This window comes from Anser brachyrhynchus (assembly GCF_964034855.1).
Source record: "Anser brachyrhynchus genome assembly, chromosome: 22".
Lineage (NCBI taxonomy): Eukaryota > Metazoa > Chordata > Aves > Anseriformes > Anatidae > Anser > Anser brachyrhynchus.
The window spans coordinates 1,959,435-1,979,844 of NC_137715.1; the positions used below are offsets into that span (position 1 = coordinate 1,959,435).

Sequence of the window (20,410 nt, forward strand, 5' to 3'; positions counted from 1 at the left end):
GACAAATGGCCAGGCTGTAAAGTTTTCAGGACCGTGACCATCTCTTGTTATGTCTGTTAACAAGCTGGGAAATTCTGATCGTGACTTTGATCTTCATTTCTGCAATAATGTGGGTGATGATTTAAACTTTCCAGGGTGCCTGCAGGTCATGAGCTGTGTCAGTGAGTACTTCTGCATATTCAGGACAGTTGATGGATATATATTTCCTCAGAGCTGACCTGGAGCTCCTTTGTCTCTGTATGGGATCAGTGCAGCTTAGCTCCGATTTCTGATCTGGAGCATTGGGTATAACCAGGTTACAGCTAAGGCGTGTGGTTTGGTGGGTTTGTTCATTTCTTTAAACAATGAGCGTGATAGGTGAGCGCAAACAGAAGGATCTGCCAGCGTTCAAACAAGATGGGAGCGGCAACTGTAATAAAAAAAAATCCTTGAGTGTTCCAAATCAGCTAATCCTTCATTTACTTCAGGAATAAATTCCAGTATGTTACCTCCTCGATCAGGGCCCACTTCCAGCACATCCTGTCTGTCTGGCAGCACAGAAATGTCAGAAATGCAGCAGTGCTGCAATTCCCCCTAGAACAGTGTTATCACATTTTAATATGAGCCTCGGTGCAGCCTCGGTGCTTCTAATTGCTTTCAAACCATTGTTTTCGTGCGTTTGGTTGATGAACCCAGCATCTGGCATCATTTGAGAAAGTACAACAGACAGCTGTGTTCAAAATTAAAAAAAAAAAAAAGTGAGAGAATTAGAACACATAAAAGGGTTCAAAATTAGTTTTTTTTAATTTTGAAAATTCATACGATTTAGTGGATGGGGGGGAGGGATGCTTTTGTTCTTTTTTGAAATATAGCATTCTTTTCTGAAGCTGGAAACCTAGGTAATATTAGGAACATTGGTTTGTAGAACTGTGTATAGATTTGTAAATGAATTGAAGTGCATAGCTTGTGTAAATGCGTGCTTGGAATTATTGTGCAAGTGTTTAGAGATGTCTACATATCTGAAGACCCAAACTTGTCCCAGTGTCATTTTGGGGAACCAATACTATCCTGAAAAAATGCACTAAGGAAACAGGACAACACGGGCATTAAAACATGAGCTCAGACATCACCTTGAGAGCCTCACCTCCAGTTTGATACCTGGCTGGGGGAAGGAGAAGTGGTGATGAGAACTTGGTGCATGCCAAATGAAAAAGAACCAGAGAATCGCATCGTGGGCCTTGGTTTAAAAAAAAAAAAAAAAGGGGGCAAAACAAAACAGAAAAGCTCACATGCAGACGTATGGATAAGAGGATTGCATAAATTTGCTGCCTAGCTGCACTGTCAGTGCATTTAAATAAGAGGCTGATGTAGGGAGAGGAAAAGACTGCTTCTTAGAATGTTTGGTGTTTTCTTGGGAAGGCACTTCAGCATCTATTAAACAGTATTTCTAAAGGGGGTAAGCAAAACGTGTTACCATATCTGGTAAAAATAGTTAAAACTTCTTAAGTTCAGAGCCATGCTGGGCTCCTTCTGGAAGGTATTAAGACCAAAACCTCAATGATTCTAGCTTTCCAAAATCAATAGAGTCAGTTTTGATATAAACTTCTGCTTGCTGGGAGATGTGAAGCAGTAGCGTAGGTCTTGAGGGTGGGTTTGGTGTAGCAGTGCAGTTTCAGAGGGACGTAGCTGACAGTGGGAGATCTGTAGGACGCGTTGCCTTGCCTAACTCATCCTCCCCAAGTGATGCTGTTGACTGTAGCGTGTAGCTGCAAGTTACTTTTGCCTTGTTCCTGAGGTGCTCTTTGGACAGAGCACAAGGGTGATGGGAGTATCCTTTCGGAGGGGGGCTGGCTGCCTATGTGAAGCATTGTATAAACTTCATGTATTTTACTCATGCCCTTGCTGTCCTGCAGCAACCTCCCCTTTGAGGAAAGAGAACCAAGGAAAGCTGGCAAAGAAAATCTGCACAGGACCTGGGTCTGTTGTGCCCCTCCCCAAAGTTGCTTTCTGCTGTTTGTGTCTCTTCTAAGAATTCAGTGCAGGGGAGACGTTCTGCAACGGCTTTGGTTTAGCAGAAATGAATGGTCTGAGGGAGCAACAACAGGCCGGTCTGAGGTACTGCAAGCGACTTCAGGACTAAACGGAGGGAGGGGGAAGCTGGAGGAAGGCGTAAATGGTTAGCTGGGGAGAGAAGGGGAGGGATGGGGGGTACCACACAAGGAAGGACTAGAGAAGAAATGTGTTTGTGTAGCTAAATAAGGGAACTCTGTTGGGGCTGGAAGCTTGACTCTGCTGCGGTGGGACTTTGCACTGAATAACTTTATTGTCACTATTGTGTTTCAGCTGCTCCGTTCGTAAAACAAGAAGGTGTGCAAAGATTGACAAGTATTAAAAGACAGTATATCTCTTGGTAGCAGTGAATTGGTTTAAATCATTGTCTATACAGTGTTTGAGATCCTTAGGAGCAAAATTCACTCCTTAATACTCTGCTTGAAGGCATAGGCTTATGGAAACAGAAAATGTCTCTCTGCCCTCCCAGCTGAGGGCTCCAGCCTGGGGCTGACAAAGAATTTATTTTCATTGAGCTTATGGTAACACTTTTTTTTTTTCCAATCAAAAATTCATCCCAAATGGTTTTGAAATGTCTGAAGTTCTGCGTAGATGCGTAAGGAACATGTATATTCAGAAAAGTATTCACAAATAGTTGAAATTTGAGAGAGCAAGGATTGTTCCATTTAAGTTTTGGAAAACTGAGGCTCAAGAAATGTGCCAAAGGTATTAGAGCATCTTCAGGTACATCCAGGATTTGGGTCCAGATCTCCTGATTCTCTCGGCTTTGTGCCTTCAGCCTCAAAGTATCTCCTCCCTGAAGCAGGGAGGAGTAAATATGAATGTATGGCAGAGGCTGAGGTAAGGGACATGCTGCGATAAAACGTGACTTAAAAATCGGGAGTCTTCATGTTCCATAAAAAGCTTAAGCAACTGTAAGTTAGGCCACTTATCTTGTAGTATATACTACTTAGATGGAGTAGGTATCACTTTACCTCTATTGGCCCTACTTACTTTGGCTCGGATGCACGGTACTTCATGGGTCGCCAGTTGTTCCCCGGGTTGGATGTCACAGCAGTGCATGAGATATGTATACCCGAGGCACGCATGCAGTTTTCTTTCGTTAACTGGCATTATACAATGGCCTCAAATATTAGATTTATGAAGTAGCTTTTCTATATACAACCTCAAATCTATTGAATTGAACTGAAGCGGAGCTGGATGGGAGACGGAACTGTGCATTTCCCTAACCACTGCTCCCTGGTATTGCATATTTGGTTCATGTAGTTATGACAAGAACAAGTAGCAAATCATTAAAGCAGCAAAAACACCATCTTCACTGTAAAGATCCCCTTTGAAGCTGAGGCAGAGTGTTCCTGAATTAATGGAGTGCACAGTGATTTTACTAAGTTTTATTTATAAAAAACCCTCTTTACGTTCATGCCAAGAGTCTCCAGCTCAGTGGTAAGCAGGGTTCATGCACAGAAACCCAGTCTAGATTTATGATGTGTTTGAAAACGCAAGGGAAAAAATATCAAATTGACAATATTTGTAACATATTGTTAAAATATCTATTCTATCGCCATGCGTGGAATTCCCCTGCTTTATAAACATGAGTGCCAGCTACAACCCTTGAAATGTCATAACACATAGAGACAAAAAGAAAACAAAAAAACTTTTGTTAGAATGCATTCTAAAGTCCAAGATGTGTTTGGTTGGTGTGTGGAACAGAGTTAATTGATGAAAAATAAAACATACACAAAGGCACATGTTCTTTAACTTAAAAAAAAAGAAAAGCTTTAATATCAACACTTCTGACAGCTCCCTTTATCAGCACCGAAGCTTTGCTTCCTGCGGCTCTGAGTGTGCAGTTCTTTGCCTCTGTGTATTTATTATATTCTGGGCAAACTATTTTGTGTAGAGAGACAGTACTTTTTGCACAAACATCTCTTCTGTTTTACAAACTCTGAGCAGCTGCACAGCTTTGCTTTTACAGGGACTTATAAATTATTCTGCTACCTAAAGTGTTGTGCACAAATTTTGGAGGCAAGTAATGATTCTAGCATCGTAGGTAGGAGGCGAGCATCTGTGCTCTGGGAAGGGCTGTATGGAGGCATATGTATGTTTTTATTCACACCTATACATAGAAAAAATCGAGAGATGTGTAACTTTGTAACTGTTGGTATTTCATTTCAAGTGTTCAAAATGGAAACCAAGCCCCGATTCATTACAAAGCTTTGTCGACCTGGGCGTGCAGGTGGAGGTCTGCCCAGGCCACGTGGCACACCTCTGCTGGTGAGGAGAAAACCTGACGGCGTGCGTTGGTGTGCTGCCACCCAGCCTCGTCCCTGCATGGGGCTGGGACTGTTTCCTGACCCATCCTGCTTCCATGAGCACCTGTGAATGTGTTTCTGTATTTATCAGAAAAATGGTTGTGATTGCACAGTAATTAAGGGGGAGATGGTTACCCGTGACTGAAGTGCTGTGTCACAAAGAAATAAAAAGACTTTCCCCTCATTTCTTTAAAATGTTAGGCACTTTGTTTCTTTTCGGGTGTACTCATTGCATGAAATGAGGGGAGAACAAGAGAAAAGTCTCCAAAACCAAACGTGTCACCTGACTGAAAAGAATAAACCTGGTTTTTCAGTCTTCCCTCAGAGCCAGAAAATGAAGACCTTGCAGAATTTATGAGAGGATTGAAAGAATATGTAGCAGGAACTAGCAGTTGGATTGGGTTATTTTGCAGTCGGCGTCAAAAGTTTCATGATTTCTGTTGAGAAGAATTAGGTTAATAAGGAAGGCTTTTGAACTTCTTTTTAAACCAGCATATTAATTTAAAACTTACAAACTTTAGGAAAGTTTCCAGGTTTGGATTACTAGGTACTTCTTGGAGAGTGCTAGTTGATTAATCAAGAAGTGGTAAGTTATGGAATTGCCTGTAGTCTTTTGAAACCCATCTGAATTGTAACACCTTGGGGCAGGGCTTGCCCTCCTTGTTCACTCACATTTAGCAGTGTCCTATGCTTCCCTCCCTGGAGAAGTTCAGAGCATTCTGGACTCAAGAGTGAAACAATGCACCATAAAGAGGAAAGTATAAAAACGTCAGTGAATATGCTAGATATACAGCAGTTTGGGGAGCCCCAGTAAGTTAAATATTAACAAGTTCTATTGCTCTCACTTCGGTCAGTTAATAAAATACCCTAATTATTAGATTGCCTAAATTGCCTGATGTGCAGCTTTGGAGATAGAGAGCCTTCTCAAATGAAACCTCTGTGTTTACTGAACTTGTTTGTGTAATACAAATGTGCTACATCTTTCCTTTAGAAAGAAACCTCAGGGGTTATTGTAACGTGCTTAGATGAACACGCAGCTCAGGCGTTGCTTTGTGCTCATGCAGAATAGGAGAATGTTCAAGAAATTGCCCCATCAGGGATAATGTATGGGAGTGTTCACGTATACCATTACCTTAGCCTCCCCATAATGGGTAGTAGACCCAGTTGCTCCACAAAAACAGAAAACTTGCATCCGTTTTTGCCTGGTTTGCCTACTAAGATGGTTTGGAGCCCTTAGCAAGAGGAGCGAGCGCCTTGTATACTTCTGAGCTCCACTGGGGAGTAGGAAATCAGTGCCCCCTGTTTCCAGAGCCTTCCCTCGTGGGGAGCGGGGCTGGAGTGCAGTGCTGGGTCCTGACTCCTGGCTCTCTCGAGCCTCCAGCTTGTTTGAATCAGGAGTTTTGAGTCATTCTCCCCTCCCCGGCCCCCACCATGACTTTTGTGCAGCTTTGGTTTGTAGAGCAGTGACCCCGTCAATATAATCCACAAAACAGTAATTCTGCCCTTTAGTAAGACTCCGTCCTGAAACAGAACTGTAAAATCACCCTCTGCGTTATCAGAAAATGCCTGATGGGCATCTCTTCCAGTCCCTAGAGTGCTTGTCATTCTGGTATATGCTCTGGGCTCGTCTTTGCATTCGCTGTCTGTGCTTTTATTTCCTTAAGAGTGAGTACTGCTGTAGATACGGGCAAGACAGCCTCCTTGTGTCTTGTCATTGGAATATGCTTGCTAAACTCCAGCTCCCTCGTGGGTTAGTTCTGCTGCTTGTTCACTTGGAAGGATTTTGGCTAAGAAAATACCCTGAACCTACCGACACTGAAACGGATGTTACTCAAAATACTTGGTCTTCTCTCCTCGTTGGTACTAATGATGTTGACATCTTTTTAGATCCTAAATTGTGTTTGCAGAACTGTTTTGTGAATTATTGCACTGCAGAAGTGTCGGGTGCAGCTTCTGAGACGCTGTTTTGCTGTGTTCCTAGCAAAGCTGGTACCTCAGAAGATGAACTAAAGTGCAGATTTGTGATCTTCCTGTGCCTCAGTGTCCCCCTCCTTTAAATGAAGACTTTGCCTCTTCAAAGAGGGTAACAAGGAATAATTTATTAGTGGGCAGAAATACAAATTGTTGGTAGCTTTAGCTGGTTTTGCTCAAGTTGGATGGGCTTTGTATTTCACCGATGTGTTACTGGGTCATAAAAGACAGAATAAATCTTGTTTACTTGTTTACGTCCCGTGGGAATCTTCTGCTGCTCTGGGTTTCAGGCTTATTCCTAGCAAGGCTGAAATGCGCTGTGCTCCCCCTGTCAGGCAGCTGTTCTGCGTAGCTGCTGCCCACTTAAGAGGCAGAATACGCAGTGCCTTTACTGAAAGGGTGCCAAAGGCTGGAGAGAGGAGCTGGAGGGAGGAAGTTACAGGGGGAGGGAGGGAGAGGGCAAACATACATCGAGAAAAGGAAGGGAAGAGGAAGCTGGAGGAGAGCTCAGCTGAGTGACTCGAGGGGCTGGCGGGGAAGCAGAAGATAAGGAGGAGTGGGAAAGTTGCCGTGTGAGCTCGGCAGCTTCCTTGTCTCCCTAGGTTCGAGGGGGATGTCTAGGCCCCCAGGTTCATCAGATTCCTAAGAAGGAGCTTTGTGGTCTTACAGGGGAGACCTGCTGAAGGGTACTTCAAGGCAAGGCTTGCAAGTTGCAAACTTCTTGAATGGCACGTACGGGGCGGCATTTTTGGTATGCCAGTATGATTTGTGTAAAGTATTGTTTCTGGCTTAGTGTAAACCCATAATCCGTAGTGGGTAGGCTTTGGTTTGAATCTCTGCATGTGAATCAATAACTTCCAGGTCATTTTCTCGCATACGGTTACGAAGCCGCCTTGCTGCGTGGCCGGCAGAGAAAGTAGTTTGACCCGGAGCTTCCCGGCCTTCCGCGGGTTCGTTCTCTGCAGGCCGTTCCAAATCGCGGGTTGGCTTTGCTGTAACGGAACCCTCGGGGGGGGGCGATTTGCACCTCGCGCTTGGAGTGGGGCCTGCGCCGCAGCGCACAGCCGCCGTGCCCCCCCCCCGCGCCGTGCCTCCCCCCCCCGCCCTGCCCCCCGGCGGCGGGCGGCTGCGGCGCGCTGCAGCCCCCCCTGCCGGGCCCTCCGCGCCGCTGCAGCCCGGGCGCCGCCGGCCGGCCCCTGCCCGCCCCCGCCGGCCCCTGCCCGTCCCCGCCGGCCCCTGCCCGTCCCCGCCGGCCCCTGCCCGGCCCCGCCGGCCCCTGCCCGTCCCCGCCGGCCCCTGCCCGTCCCTGCCCGTCCCCGCCGGCCCCTGCCCGTCCCTGCCGGCCCCTGCCCGTCCCTGCCCGCCCCCGCCGGCCCCTGCCCGCCCCTGCCCGCCGCTGCCGGCGCAGGGGGCGCTTCGGGCGGAGCGGAGCGGGGCGTTCGTTTGCCTGCGGCACGTCACGGACAAACGGCGGGTGAACAAACTCCGGCTTGGCCTGGGTTTGCCGCTCAGCCGGCCGAGAGCCCTCCGGGTCAGCGCTTCCAAAGCGAGGCCCAGCCGGCTCCCGCGCTGCGCCCTGGGCCCTGCTGCCAGGGGGTGGCCCCGTGACAGACCCGGCCCGGTCCCAGACCCGGCGTGAGCACGGGGGGGTTCTGGGCCCGCCGGGGCCTTGGCTGCCCCGTGGTCTGGGCGTGGGGTTATTTTCCCTCTGTGCACGGTCTCCCCCACCAAGAAAACACTTGTTAAGCAGGACAAACGCTTCGAGACCTGTAGATGGTAATTTTTTCGTAGTTTGTGAATGATACTGCCAATGCTGGTACAGTTGGGGAGGGAGGAAGGACGTGGACACATACCACAGCGATGCGCGATAGAAAGCACGGGATTCCCAGGCACCTGTAACGTTCCCGGGCGCTACAGAGAAGTTAAGACTGTCTGTGGAAGGTGCAGAAAATCTGCACGCACCGAAACCTCAGCTAGTCATCTGTTAATGGCAGGGGCAAACCGCGCAAATCCGTACGGGTGCTTGGGAGCCGATGAAGCCTTTAAGGCATTCAAAAAGAAACATCTTACGTTTGCTAGCACATAAATGTGTTTAAAAAGGTATATAATTTATAATAGCAATGTTGACAGAGCTGTAACTACAAAAGCTAAGCTGTAATATATTTACATGTGAGCGGTACTTACTGTGTGGGTGCGTCTCTGTTGATGTGTTTCCATGTGATTCTCCATAATTTCAGCAAGTGATTGTCGTAAGGGATATTAAGCCATAGTATTGATAATACTTTTACAGCTCTGCTTTGGGAAATGCATTACTGCTAAATTAGTCCCTGAAAATCTAGAGATATTAACACTGTTGAGCATGAAGGCAGATGGGATTTTGATCAGAGACCTTTATTTGTAGCATGATACTAAACAGTCATTACGTTAAAGCAGGAACTTCGTTTCCTTGAATATTAACTGGAGTTGGGGATTTTACTTCCGTATTGGCATGAACTAGCTTATCATAAAAGTGTAAATGGAACTCGCTTGGTATTGATTTTTCCTGTGCTCTAAAAAGATGCTTAATGAAACTCGAGGTACCTAGATAAAGACCTTCACTGAATGCAAAGTAAGCTTAATTGCAGTTCCCTTAACAAGCTACTGGAGATGATTTTTTTTTCCCCACTACAAAGCAGCCCTTTCACCTATTTAAATTGGTTCTCTTCCTGTGTGTGCCGTGATGCATTAATTCACTTTTTTTTTTTTTTTTTAAATTATGAGGGGCAAATTGCAGCTTAAAGAAAGGAATATTTTTTATATATTTTTGTGTGGACAGAAGTTCTTGAAGAGTTTGATTTTTGAGGTCGCAAGAGGTTTTAGTCCTCAAAAAGAGTAACTGCACTCCACTCGTTTTATAGAAGGGGAGAAAGGCACAGAGCCATTTTCTGACCCTGTAGCAAAATGGAACCTGAACAGAGGTTTTCCTAGCGTTTGTCCTAAGACCTGTCCTCTGCCAGATCGTCCCCGTGCTCTGGCGGAGGTGCAGGGCTGCTCTTCTCACACGCCGGCACCGCGAGCTCCAAAGCGAGCACAGCGAGCCAGGCTGCCTCTCTTGGGTTCAGGTCGTCCCCTGAGAGGGCCGCCTCGGCGCTGTCCCTGGTTGTGGTGGCTCGTTCTCCTGTAGGCCCTCCTTGTGCTGCTCCCTCGGAGTCCTGCTAATGCTTCACCGAGTTTTTCATGTTCTCTTCGCGGTCACTTTTTGCCTTGCCCGCAGCCACGTGATGAACCCTTCCCGTGCGCTGGGCCTCGTGCTGGCGAGGCGGCCTCGACTGCGTGGCGGCCTGAAGCCAGGCCCACACATCGTGGCCGTGCCACCTGCCTGGCGCCGCGGTCCGAAGCCACTGCGGTCTGAAGTGCCACCGCCTGTGCTGCTGGGGACACCCACGGCACCGGGGGCGCACTCTGTCCCTCCGCAGTTTGCCTCGATGTGTGTGAAGCACTGCATCTGTGTTAATTACACGTGATGCCTTCAAGCCTCTCTTTGTGCTGCTGTGCGAGATACTGCTCCCGCAGAAAATGTCAGACAATGAAAAGATGGCACAAGTCCCCCCCGTCCCCCCTTCCCTGTGCCAACACCATCACAAAGCAAGAAGGGGTATTTAGCACACTCAGGGGTAGCCAAACGGTGCCAGGGGAGCCCCTGGATGAGGTGTAAGCCCAAGAAACCTCTTGCTCTTACCCTTAGAGTCAGTCTTGCATTTGTTCATGCTCCAAAGAGCGATAAGTTGGGGAATTTTCCTAAGGATTTGAGTAGGAAGATAGAGCAGCTTTGCGTCAGGTGCAGGGTAATTATTTGCTGGAGTTCTGTGCTATTTGGTTTTTATTCCCTGTGTTTTCATTAAAAGCTAATGAGTTTTTTCTTCATTCAGAACAATAGCTTGGCCCCTGACAAGTTGTTGGTTATTTTTTCTGCTTGGACTCAACTAGCTGTTGCTGCTCCATAAACTTTATGGAAAAGTGGATTAAAGCACAAAAGTTTGTAAAACAAATCCTCATTCCCTTCCATTTGGATTTGCATTAAGTAGCGACGTGTGCAGAGTTTTTGTCAATCCTTGTCATTGTAACCCTAAGCAGTTTGAAAATATTCCTCATACCAAACCAAACCAAACGCCTTTGTGCTGATTTGTGTTGCAGTAGCTCACAAGTCAGAGACCCACTGCGCTTGGCACGATACACGTATGTAATACTGCAGCCTGCGCATATTTGAGTGGGTTCCTGTAGCCTGCATAACCTTGTGAAAGCCTGGTTTCTAGTTGTCTGGGGGGGAGCAAACCTGTTGCTAGAATCACAGAATCACAGAATTTTAGGGGTTGGAAGGGACCTCGAGAGATCATCGGCTTCAGCCCCCGAAAGAAAGAGCATAGTTGTGGTGACAACGCCCCTGTATGGTATTTCATGCCTGGGAAGTGGTCTGCCGAAGCAGAGACCTGTGGCTTGAATCTTTCACGTGGTTCCTGTGTGTGACAGCTGCTCCTGCTGTTAACGCCAGTGACTTACTCTTGCACGTAACTTTCCTGATTGGGTCCTTGCTCCTGTTCCAAACGGCTTACTGCATCCATGCATCGATGCGTGAGCTGTTCCTCCCCAGCGAGATGGCTGCGCCGTGCCATGCCGCCTCCTGCTATTTGGAAACCATAAACAGTTTGCTCGTTATCGCAATAATGCTGCACCTGTATCTCGTTATAAGGGAACACCTGTTACCTTGATGTTTGTTTGAAAAGCCTGGTGTAATACTGTGCAGTTTGTTTGAAAGAAAATGTTCTTTTAAGGTATCAGGGCTGAATGGGCTCACGGAAGCTGTCTTGTAACGCTGGCATCTTCACATCACTGCAGATAGTCAAGCCCGCAACGCTGCAGCACGGCACTTAGGCAGGCTACTCATTAGAATGATCGCTGTTTTCCTACGATAGTGAGCTGTTGCTGTTTGGTAGCAGCTTTTTATATAGGCTTTTTAGAGCCTGTTTATTTGAGGATCTCAAAGTGCTACAGTAAAACAAGGAAGAAACATCCCCTTGTCACACACAGCTGAGCAAAGCACTGAAATGACTTCTCCAAGGTCAGGCAGTCAGTGGTGCGCTCACGGATGCGCTCCAGTGGCCAGAGTCTGGCCAGTGGAGCAAGGGATTTGAGTCTCTGCTTTTTAATAGCTACTTGTTTTTTCCTCAGGGAGGTGCATGTGTGAATTTCACTTTGTTGTAGCATAGAGGAACGTGCTTTGCTTGTTCTGCATGACTTCCCTAAAAGTAGTCTGTGGATGGAAGACCCTCTGCAGTACTTCCGCTTACCTCTGATCCTGCAGCAGGAATTAAAGCTTGCCCTTTGGGCTGGGGGCCTGCAGCTTTCTCCTTGGCATGAGAGGTTAGTAATGCAGATGCTGAATGATGCGCCTTCCAAAAGGAGAAAAATTGTTTTCTGAATTTATTTTTTTCTCCTGAATCAGATGTTTTGCACTGCATGCTGAGATGGCTGCTGGAAGCAAGTAAACATAGACCTGGGAAAAGATTTGATAACGACATGCTACATCTTAGGTTCTTACCCTGTTAGGGAAGTTATAGTGTCTTAAAGGACAGGCTGCCAGAGGCACCTCTGTTATGTCACTGACTCCCACAGGCCTTTGGTAAATATCACAAAGCCAATTCTTTTTTCAAATCTCTCTCTATATACTTTTAAGACCTTTGAGCTTGTAGTAACAGCAAGACTATCATAATATCTGGCACTCATGGTGATTTGTTTTTTAAGTAACTGTTCTATGGACAGGCAATCTTGTATGCGTTGTGCTCTTCACAGCCAGAATGTTCATTTTGGTGAAGGACTGGAGTTCAGCCCTTGAATGCAGAGGTAGGGGTCTCAGAGCTTCGTGCTCAGAGAAAGCAAGGGAAGGCTGCAACCTGTGATGTTGAAAATAAAACATCCAAAATATAATGTCACCTCTTTCTTCAGCTGAGGACTTCATAGGGTCTCCGCTGCATTTCTTGCTGGTGGGAGAGTGTTGTAACCTCCTGCTCCAGGCCTTCAGCACCCTTTCATCAGTGCTTGATTTAAACTATGGGGCGCAGTTCCTCTGTTTGCTTAGATAAAACTTGTTTGGAACTTAATTTTTAGTGTTTGAACACAATTAACATCAGCTGAAAACTCACCTTTCTTGCTGTTTGTTATGTGTTGAATGAGTAGCCAGCTGTCTTTACCTCCGTTATCAGCAGTCTGGGGCATGTGTATTCAGGGAAAAAGGCAAAAGCTTGAAAGACAACTCTTCTGCTTTGTTTGAGCTGAGTAGCATTTTCTTCTATGGATAGGCTACATGTGCTCTGCTTATAGGAAAGTTTTAAGTTAACATCTTTCACTGTAGTTATCTAAGTGCCTTCTGCATAACATCCAGTATCGGTAACAAATCCATAGCCAAATGTCTGTTCACAGTAAAATGCAGTGCAACATCTACTATGGGGAGGTAACTGCTCCTGCCTCCACACAGATACATTGCTGATTTGTATGTTACTGTAATTACATGGAGTCAGGTTTTTTTTCCCCCTACTACCCTTTCATTTGAGGAGCTCAAAGATTTTTCCTACAGCATAAGATTCTTCATTCTAGTGAAGTTGGTAGGATAATCCTCCTTTTCACGGGTGGATCCTTTTCACAGATGGATTCTTTTCACAGAGGTCATGTACTGAGCACAAGAGCAAAGAATTGAACAGGTCTTGGGGCCTAACTACCAGAGCCTAGTATTTCCAGCCTCCTCCTTGTATGCCCTTCAAGTGTGAAATCTGTACATATGCAGCGTGAGTGTTCTTGAAGCAAGAATACGCTGCTTGTCCCTAAATGATGAATCTGGCCTTATACCCGGAAAAGTGATTTGGGGTTTTGTAGAGAATTTCAGTGGAAAGTGAGAATCAGGAAGAAACACTTATCAGCATAGGAAGTAAAATTTGGATTTAGGAATGTCCTCTTCACTAAAATCAAGCTCTTTTCTTTCTAGGAGAGGATCAGCATGATGCTGGCTTTGGACAAGACAGTTCTGATGAAAATCAGAGCTGGAGTTTGGCCCCTTCCATGACATCTGATGTCTCACTTCCATCAGACTTCCTAGATGATGGTAAGTCACTGATGTTTTTTTGAAGTCCTTGTGCGAAGAGGACGGAAAGGTAAGGGCAATCTAGTGTGACTTGTTCTGTTTCATCCATCACATAATGCTGGAGATGTTTTTTGTTGACTGGTGACTATAATCAATGACTGTAAAATGTTATAGCAATCCCAAATTTATTTTGGTATTGCTGAAGATAAATGCATGGTGCAAACTGGAATTGGTTGTTCTCTTTTGGGTAAACAACAGTGATGGGAAAGAGCAGAATTTGACAAGTGGCTAGCATTTCCCAAAGTTAACTTGCGACTTCTGGGTCCATTTCTTCTTGGATGCTCAACCTCACACTTCACAGGGGTTATGTCTTCTCATACCTTATCTCACTCCACCTTTTGAAGATTAGACCCCTTTAAATTGTCTTGGCTGGGAGAGCCTTTTTTTGGGACTTTCTAGAGCTTGGGAACTGGGGCTCCCTCTTCCCAAGGGTGTAGAATCACTTCCAGGTGAGAGGTGGACATGAGCTGGCATGCTGAGGCCAAGGGTGTTTTCCAAAGCATTAAATGCCAGACAGAGGGGAAGTTTTCTGGGCAAAGAGGTGCTGTGATGTTCGCTTCTGCTTGCGAGTGGTGGTTTAGGAGTGACGAATTTGTGATATGCTATTGAAATTGAAGCCTACAGAGCTGAGATGGTTCTGATCTTCTCCGGGGTTATCTTTGGTCCCTACTGAAGGATTGACTGTTTTGGTCTCAAAATTTGGATTCTCAATCTCCCCGTTACCACAGATCTTATTTCTTCCTTCTCTTCCACTTCCCTTGTACTTTCCACAATGCTTTCTTACTCCTCTCTCCTCATCCTTTCTCTTTCAGTTTCTCTGCTTCTGTCCCTGCTCTTTTCCACCTTTTCCTGCTCAATGTACTCTTTCATGTCTACTCCTACTTTTGTTAGTGAATTGTTAGTTATTAGTCAAGAACACAGAGCAATAAGGATTTATTTGGGATGAGGCCACGAGGGCTGATGGGCACCAAAGCTTCCTTGTGCAGTGCAAAGCGCTAGGTATATTTGCCATATGTACTGATTTATTTAGACTCAGAGACAAGGTTGGTCTGATAGTTAGCAAGTAACTGCAGAATGAAAAAAGGTGTGGAGTTGTGACATCTTCTGAGAGCTGGGCTGCCCTGGGAAAACTTAAAATTGTCAGGAAACTTAAAATTGCCCTCGTTTGGGTCTGGACCCCCACGCCCTGCGACTTGGGCACGCCAGTCCCTGTAACATTTATCTCGGTGGGCTCTCAGTGAGATGTGCAGCCTGTCTGCTGGAGAACTGTAAAGAAGGCGCAACGATTTTTTTTTAATGAATATGAAGTCAGTCTCATGAGGATTTAAATCGTTAGTTCCGAGAAGGTGATTTAAGCTAAAGGGTGTATCAAACAGCTTTCATTTCTGAATCAGAACATCCCTTGTGGGAAAATCAGAATGTTTTAGGATTGCGTGAACTGATTTTTCCTCTCTGCAGTTTGTGTTGGCTTCCCTGCATTGGGTTGCCTTCACCTTTACTGTGCCCCTCCTTGCTGCCACGCTTCTATTTCTGTTCAGCCAGCAAGGTCCTTGGAGCAGGTGCTCTGACTGTGCTAGTAGTGAGCCCGGGCCACCGTGGCTCCCTGGGGTGCTGCTGTCACACACGTAAGTGACCGAGAGCTGCTCCTTCTCAGGTAGAACAGGTAATCTAGCTATGGCCAGAAGAATAAATTGGCCCTGTAGGAACAAAATTACAATTCCTGCGGCTTTTTTCCATCCCTTCTTAACTCTGTTCTGCAACAAGAGGTTATGTTCTCAGGTGCGTGTCCTGTCAAAGGCTGCTGTCTCTTGCCTTCCCAAATTCCCAAACTTTATCGATTCAAGGCTTTGATGGAAGCAGATCTCTGGCTGGGATGATGCTCACTTCTGCCTCTCCTTACCAGGAAAAACGGGGGAGTGTGGGGGCAGGGGAATGCCACCACTGTTCACTTTCATTTTGAAGAGACTTTTCCGTTCTTCCTCTGAACTTGTGATGGGAATCTGAGAGAGCCTTTAAAGTTGTCTCTGGAGGGAGCAAGAGGGGCTGTGTGAGTTGGGGATGACTTTACTCAATGAGGCATGGCCCTGCTCTATAGGATTGTCCCTAATGAGTGATTAAGAAGCTAATGTTTGTACAGTGCTGGGAGGCTGTGGAGCTCTGTAGAAGTGCAGAGTGCTGTTATAATGATAAGTATTTCTGATGAGACGCCTCCCATGTAATGTACCCTGCTCAGACCACGTGGAGACTTTTCAAAATATTTTCTCTCTTAATCTGGTAGATCTGTCTGCCGGTGTTCACTGATTCCATTTTACTGAGGTGTAAGGTACCACAGCTTCCTTGGGGTAGGAGTTGCACATCTTCAATATTGACCACTTTGAGATACTGCTTCCTCAGTTTTCTGTCTTTTTCATGGCTCTCTAGCAGGGCGTCTACCATCGCAAAGCCCCTGATGCCCTACTGGAGGCACACTGAGGCAGGAGCCGAGGGATGCGCCCGGTGTCACCACAGCAAGGTCACAGGGAGCTGAGGGGTGAGGGCTGCTGCGGCCTCTGCCCCCGCCTGTCTGTCGGCTGTTCTGCTGGTGCCACATCACCAGAAGTGTTTTATTTTGTAAAACAGGTATACGTTAACATACAGCTCATTCCTTTTTTTTTTTTCTTTTTTAGTACTGAGTGTCTTAAAATCAATTCCTTTGGCAAAAAATCCTTTTGCTTTATAAAAATTTGCTAAAAGTGGCTTTTATCTTAAAAGCTGCGGTGGGTGGCAGACAAGATGGTACTTCACTGCGCCCCAGCGGCGTGGGGGAAAGAGGAGCAAGGGAAAATGAGACACGAAGCCAAAAGCGGGGGCAGAGGCTGCGAAGAGGTGGCACATCCCGAACTGACCTCTGAGGCCCGCCCGCCCCCCGGAGCGGCCGCGTTTGCTCTCCTTTGGTTTTGATGCCCGCAGCTGGGTCGGGAAGGGACAAAACGCGGAGGCGAGATCCGGCCCTGGGGGGCGCGGGGCCGTGCGGGGCCGTGCGGGGCCGTGCGGGGCCAGCCGCGCTCCGCTGCCCGCGGCCCCGGCCCCGAGGGGCTGCGGGGCTCGGGAGGGGCCCTGCGGGGCTCGGCGGCGCCCCCGCGTGGCGCGGGCGGGGCGCGGCGCGGGCGGCGGAGCGGCCCCGGGCGGGGCGGGGAGCTTCGCCTGTCCCCCCTCGGGGGCCGTCACGGCGGTTGCCCGCGTCTCGCCGCCGGCCTGCCGTGTCCTTCGCTGCTCTTGGCCGCGCTGCTGTCAGCTCGCTGCTGATGTGCTGCCGAGCCTTAGGAAACGGCCCGGGAAACGTCCCGGGGATGGGCTGGGCGCGGGCGGTGGCAGCTGGAGGCGCCCCCGGCCGCTTCCTTCCCGACCCCCGGCGCGGCCGCGGGAGCGAGGGGGAGGACGCAGAACCCCCCCCGTGTGCCGCAGGACGCCTGGTGCCTGACCACAGCTGCTGCAGGTCTCAGCCACCCGACGCGAGTGCTGCCAAGGGGATGAGGAAAGGCCAAAACCCATAGAAGAAGAAATGCTTAAAAAAAACCCTGTTATATTTATGTACTTATACTGTAAAGAAGTCAGACCTCCTTAAAGCTGCAGGGGTCATGTTCTTTGAGTTACCATTTTCTGAATGGAAATGCACCATAACATTAGCACTTCCAAGCCCAGTGTGATAATGTCTCTGGCACTGTACAAATAAGTTCCTGGAACGGTACTCGGTCTGGTCAAAAGGTTTGGCTATAGTTTATGCAGAGCAACTCAGTTCACCTTTATATTAAGTTTTATTCGTTTGGAGTGGAGGGGAGGAGGGTGGATTGCTTGCAGGCTGCCAGAAATAGATGTGTATGTTGCATAGGGGAGCCCAGACCTTTGTAGCAAACAAGCAGTGGGAAGAGTAATGCCACCGAGCTTTTCAGCTTTCATTTAAAACAAACCAAACCCCAACCCAAAGTGGCTTCGTGTTCTCATTTGGGATTTTACAGCTGCAGAAAATTGTAGTACAAGTAATCACTGTAGAAATTCTCTCTGACTCGTGGCGGCAGCGCCCAGCAGCTGGGCACGTTGAGCTACAGATGCTGATCCTGAGGGCACCCCACCGAGTCTGCGGTTCTGTGGGTGCCTGTTTTCAGCTCAGAGTCATTTTTCCTTTGAGACACTCGGGAGTCAGTCTGAGAGGCTGTTGTGCTAAGGGTGTGCAGAAGAGCAGGTGACTGCAAGTGCCTTTTCTGTCTCGTCTAATCTCCCCCGTTATCTTCCCCTGCACCCCATAAAAGCAGTTCTTCTTTGTAAAGTGTTGAAACTTCAGGCATCGGTGCAGACTGATGGCAGGATCGGAGGCCGTGTCCTGCTGACGCTCAGCCCGGCGCTGGGCTGAAGCTTGGCTCTCTCAGGAGGGCCCTGGCTGGTGCCTCGTGAGCGCTGCTTGTGGAAGCGATCCTGATACAAACCAGCTTGGGCCCCAAAATGTTTTGGTCCAGCCTATCCTTTAAGCTCCTCCAGCTAAATGGAATGCAGTATCCTGGTGGCTATTTGCAGCTGAGGACTGTCAACCTCAAGATTCAAATGCTGGCTTTAAAAGTATGGGTTGTTTTTATGCAAAATAATGTGTTCATGATTCTGTCTGTGCCATTGGGTGTTACATGCCTTGGTTTGTGGTTTCGAAAGGTTTTTTGACTAACCACTGGGATGTTTGGTTTTTAAGCTAAGATTCTCCAGTGATTCCTCGTTTCCTTAAGAGCTTGGGCTCTTAAAACCAAACCAAACCAAAACCAAGAAAAACAACAACAAAAAACACCACCACAACAAGCAAACAACAAAATGTTGTGAAACGTGATGTAAAATCTCAGCAGTGTGAGCCTGCAGAACCTCAGGCGAGTTATAATTCAAATTGCTTAGACTTCGGTGAAATGCTGCTAACTTACTAATGTAGATTTTCTAAAGCAAGAGTCCTGACTCCTTCATGCTTTTCCAACAGGGAACAGCAAGATCAAAGTCTTCTTTATTGTTTTATAAGTGAAGGATCAGATAGAAAGATTTACTTCCCATACCTAGAGGACAGTCTTTAACAACAAGATGTTCTTTGGATTTTTTAGTAAGACGCTTAACAGCAGAGAACTTGTGTGGAAGCAGGGAGTGTTGGCTTACGGTCGCAGCTCAAAATTAATTGCAGCGGGAGCTGCCCTCAGCCGCGGACGATTTCCCGGGAGCGGGCGCAGCGCTACCGGGTGCACGCTCCGGGGATGTGCCGGCCGTCAGCAGCCTTCTCGTGGAGAATTGATCGTTGCCCGTGTCCAGCGTGTGAAATATCGGTGTGCGAGTTACTGTTGTGTGGGGGCTGGGATAACGAACAGACCCGCTTCCGAAAGGCCTTTTTATTCATGAGTATGTAAATCTAAGGCATAAACGCTTTGTGTCTCTATATTCTCCTCAGTAGAGGGATGATATGCAGGAAATGCAAGTTAACAGAGTGTCGGGTGGAACTTCATTAGAGCTTCTCTTCTGCCCTTTCTAAAAGCAAGCCATTCCGGCTTCCTAAATCAGCAGGCACTAGAGTATCTCCCTCGTGGTGTGCACAGCACCGCTGCTCGGAGTGAGGCTTGTAGGGTGGAAGGAGAGGTGTGGGGCTCGAGGATGTGGCTCTTTGCCCCCTGTGGCCATGCAGGTGCAGCCCCGGGGAGCCAGAGCCCTCACCCGACTTGGGAAATGGTGCTTTGCTCCTGCGGCAGTGCCGCGGGCTGAGCGTGGTGGGGCGCTGGGTGCAGATCTCGTACTTCCTGCTCTCATCAAATGTACGAATAGTAAGGTAAAATGTTTGGTGGGAGGGGTCTGTGTGAGCACCTCAACAGGAACATGGGTAAGAGATGGTTAGATTTAGAGATCTCAAGGGTAGATTACACACTTGAAATGTACTGAGGTTGGCAAAGATCCTTTTTTTTTTTTTTTAAACTTATAAGAAAATGGACAAGCATAATGACATGATTAGCAGGGGAAAGAAAGGAGGCTCTTCCTCTACTCCAATGACAAGATGACTTCTCTGAAACCAGGGTAAACTTCCCTTCATTCATGGTGGGACACATTTGTGTGACAAGTTGAGGACACCAGTGCAAACTAAACAGTGCTTTCCTCACATTCCTGGTACCTGTGCCCACAGACCCGTGGGGCCTTTCTCCCTTGCAGGTAAAAGCAAGATATGTTCAGAATAAAAATAGCCTTCTCCTACAAACAAGTTTAGACTATTGTAAGCTCACCTGGGTGGAACTGCTCATGGGGATAACGGTGATTGTGCCAATGTATTGCAGGATCAATCTCAAAACACTAACAAGTCCTGAAATACAAAATTCCCAGCTGAGAGAAATGGTCTGGATGGCAATAAAAGCCCATGCTATATATACACATTAACACATGCTAAACTACTACTGACTTCAGCGTGACTTAGGCATGTACATAAATATTTGCTTCCATGTGAGCCACGGGGAATACATTAAATTATTACTCAGGTTATGTAGTGCTGAAAATCACTATGTGCAAAAATAAAGCCACTGTCCTGAAGAATTTAATTTTTAAACACTGGTTATAATAAATTCTGAAGTGAAGTGTGTTAAAGGACAACTGGAGGGAAGAAAAGGCCTTTTATACTTTTCATTTCTTTTATTTCTCCTCTAAATGTAAGTAATCAAGTATAACTTTATTCAGCAGGCTTTTCCCTAGAGCGGTTGTACCTGCCGGTTGCGTTACACAAGCAAAGAGCCTACATTGGATGTTCTGTCATTGTCGTTTTGCAAGAAGGCACTTTTGTGTTTATGTGCACATGTGTATTTTAAAGAGTAGCTTTGTTTAAGGCTTACAGTGATGAAGTACTTCTTAAAACAAGTTAAACTTTTATTGTTTAACCCTCTGA

General features: G+C 47.1%; 1 protein-coding gene across 3 annotated transcripts in view; it reads left to right on the top strand.

The window, feature by feature from the left end:
* Positions 1 to 20,410, top strand: part of SKAP1 (src kinase associated phosphoprotein 1) — a 147,744-nt gene that overhangs the window by 18,235 nt on the left and 109,099 nt on the right. For all 3 annotated transcript variants that reach the window (XM_080564698.1, XM_080564699.1, XM_080564697.1), the window contains one exon: positions 13,345 to 13,461. In XM_080564698.1, the coding sequence (XP_080420824.1) occupies positions 13,345 to 13,461 (117 nt within the window). The remainder of the gene's footprint in view (positions 1 to 13,344; positions 13,462 to 20,410) is intronic.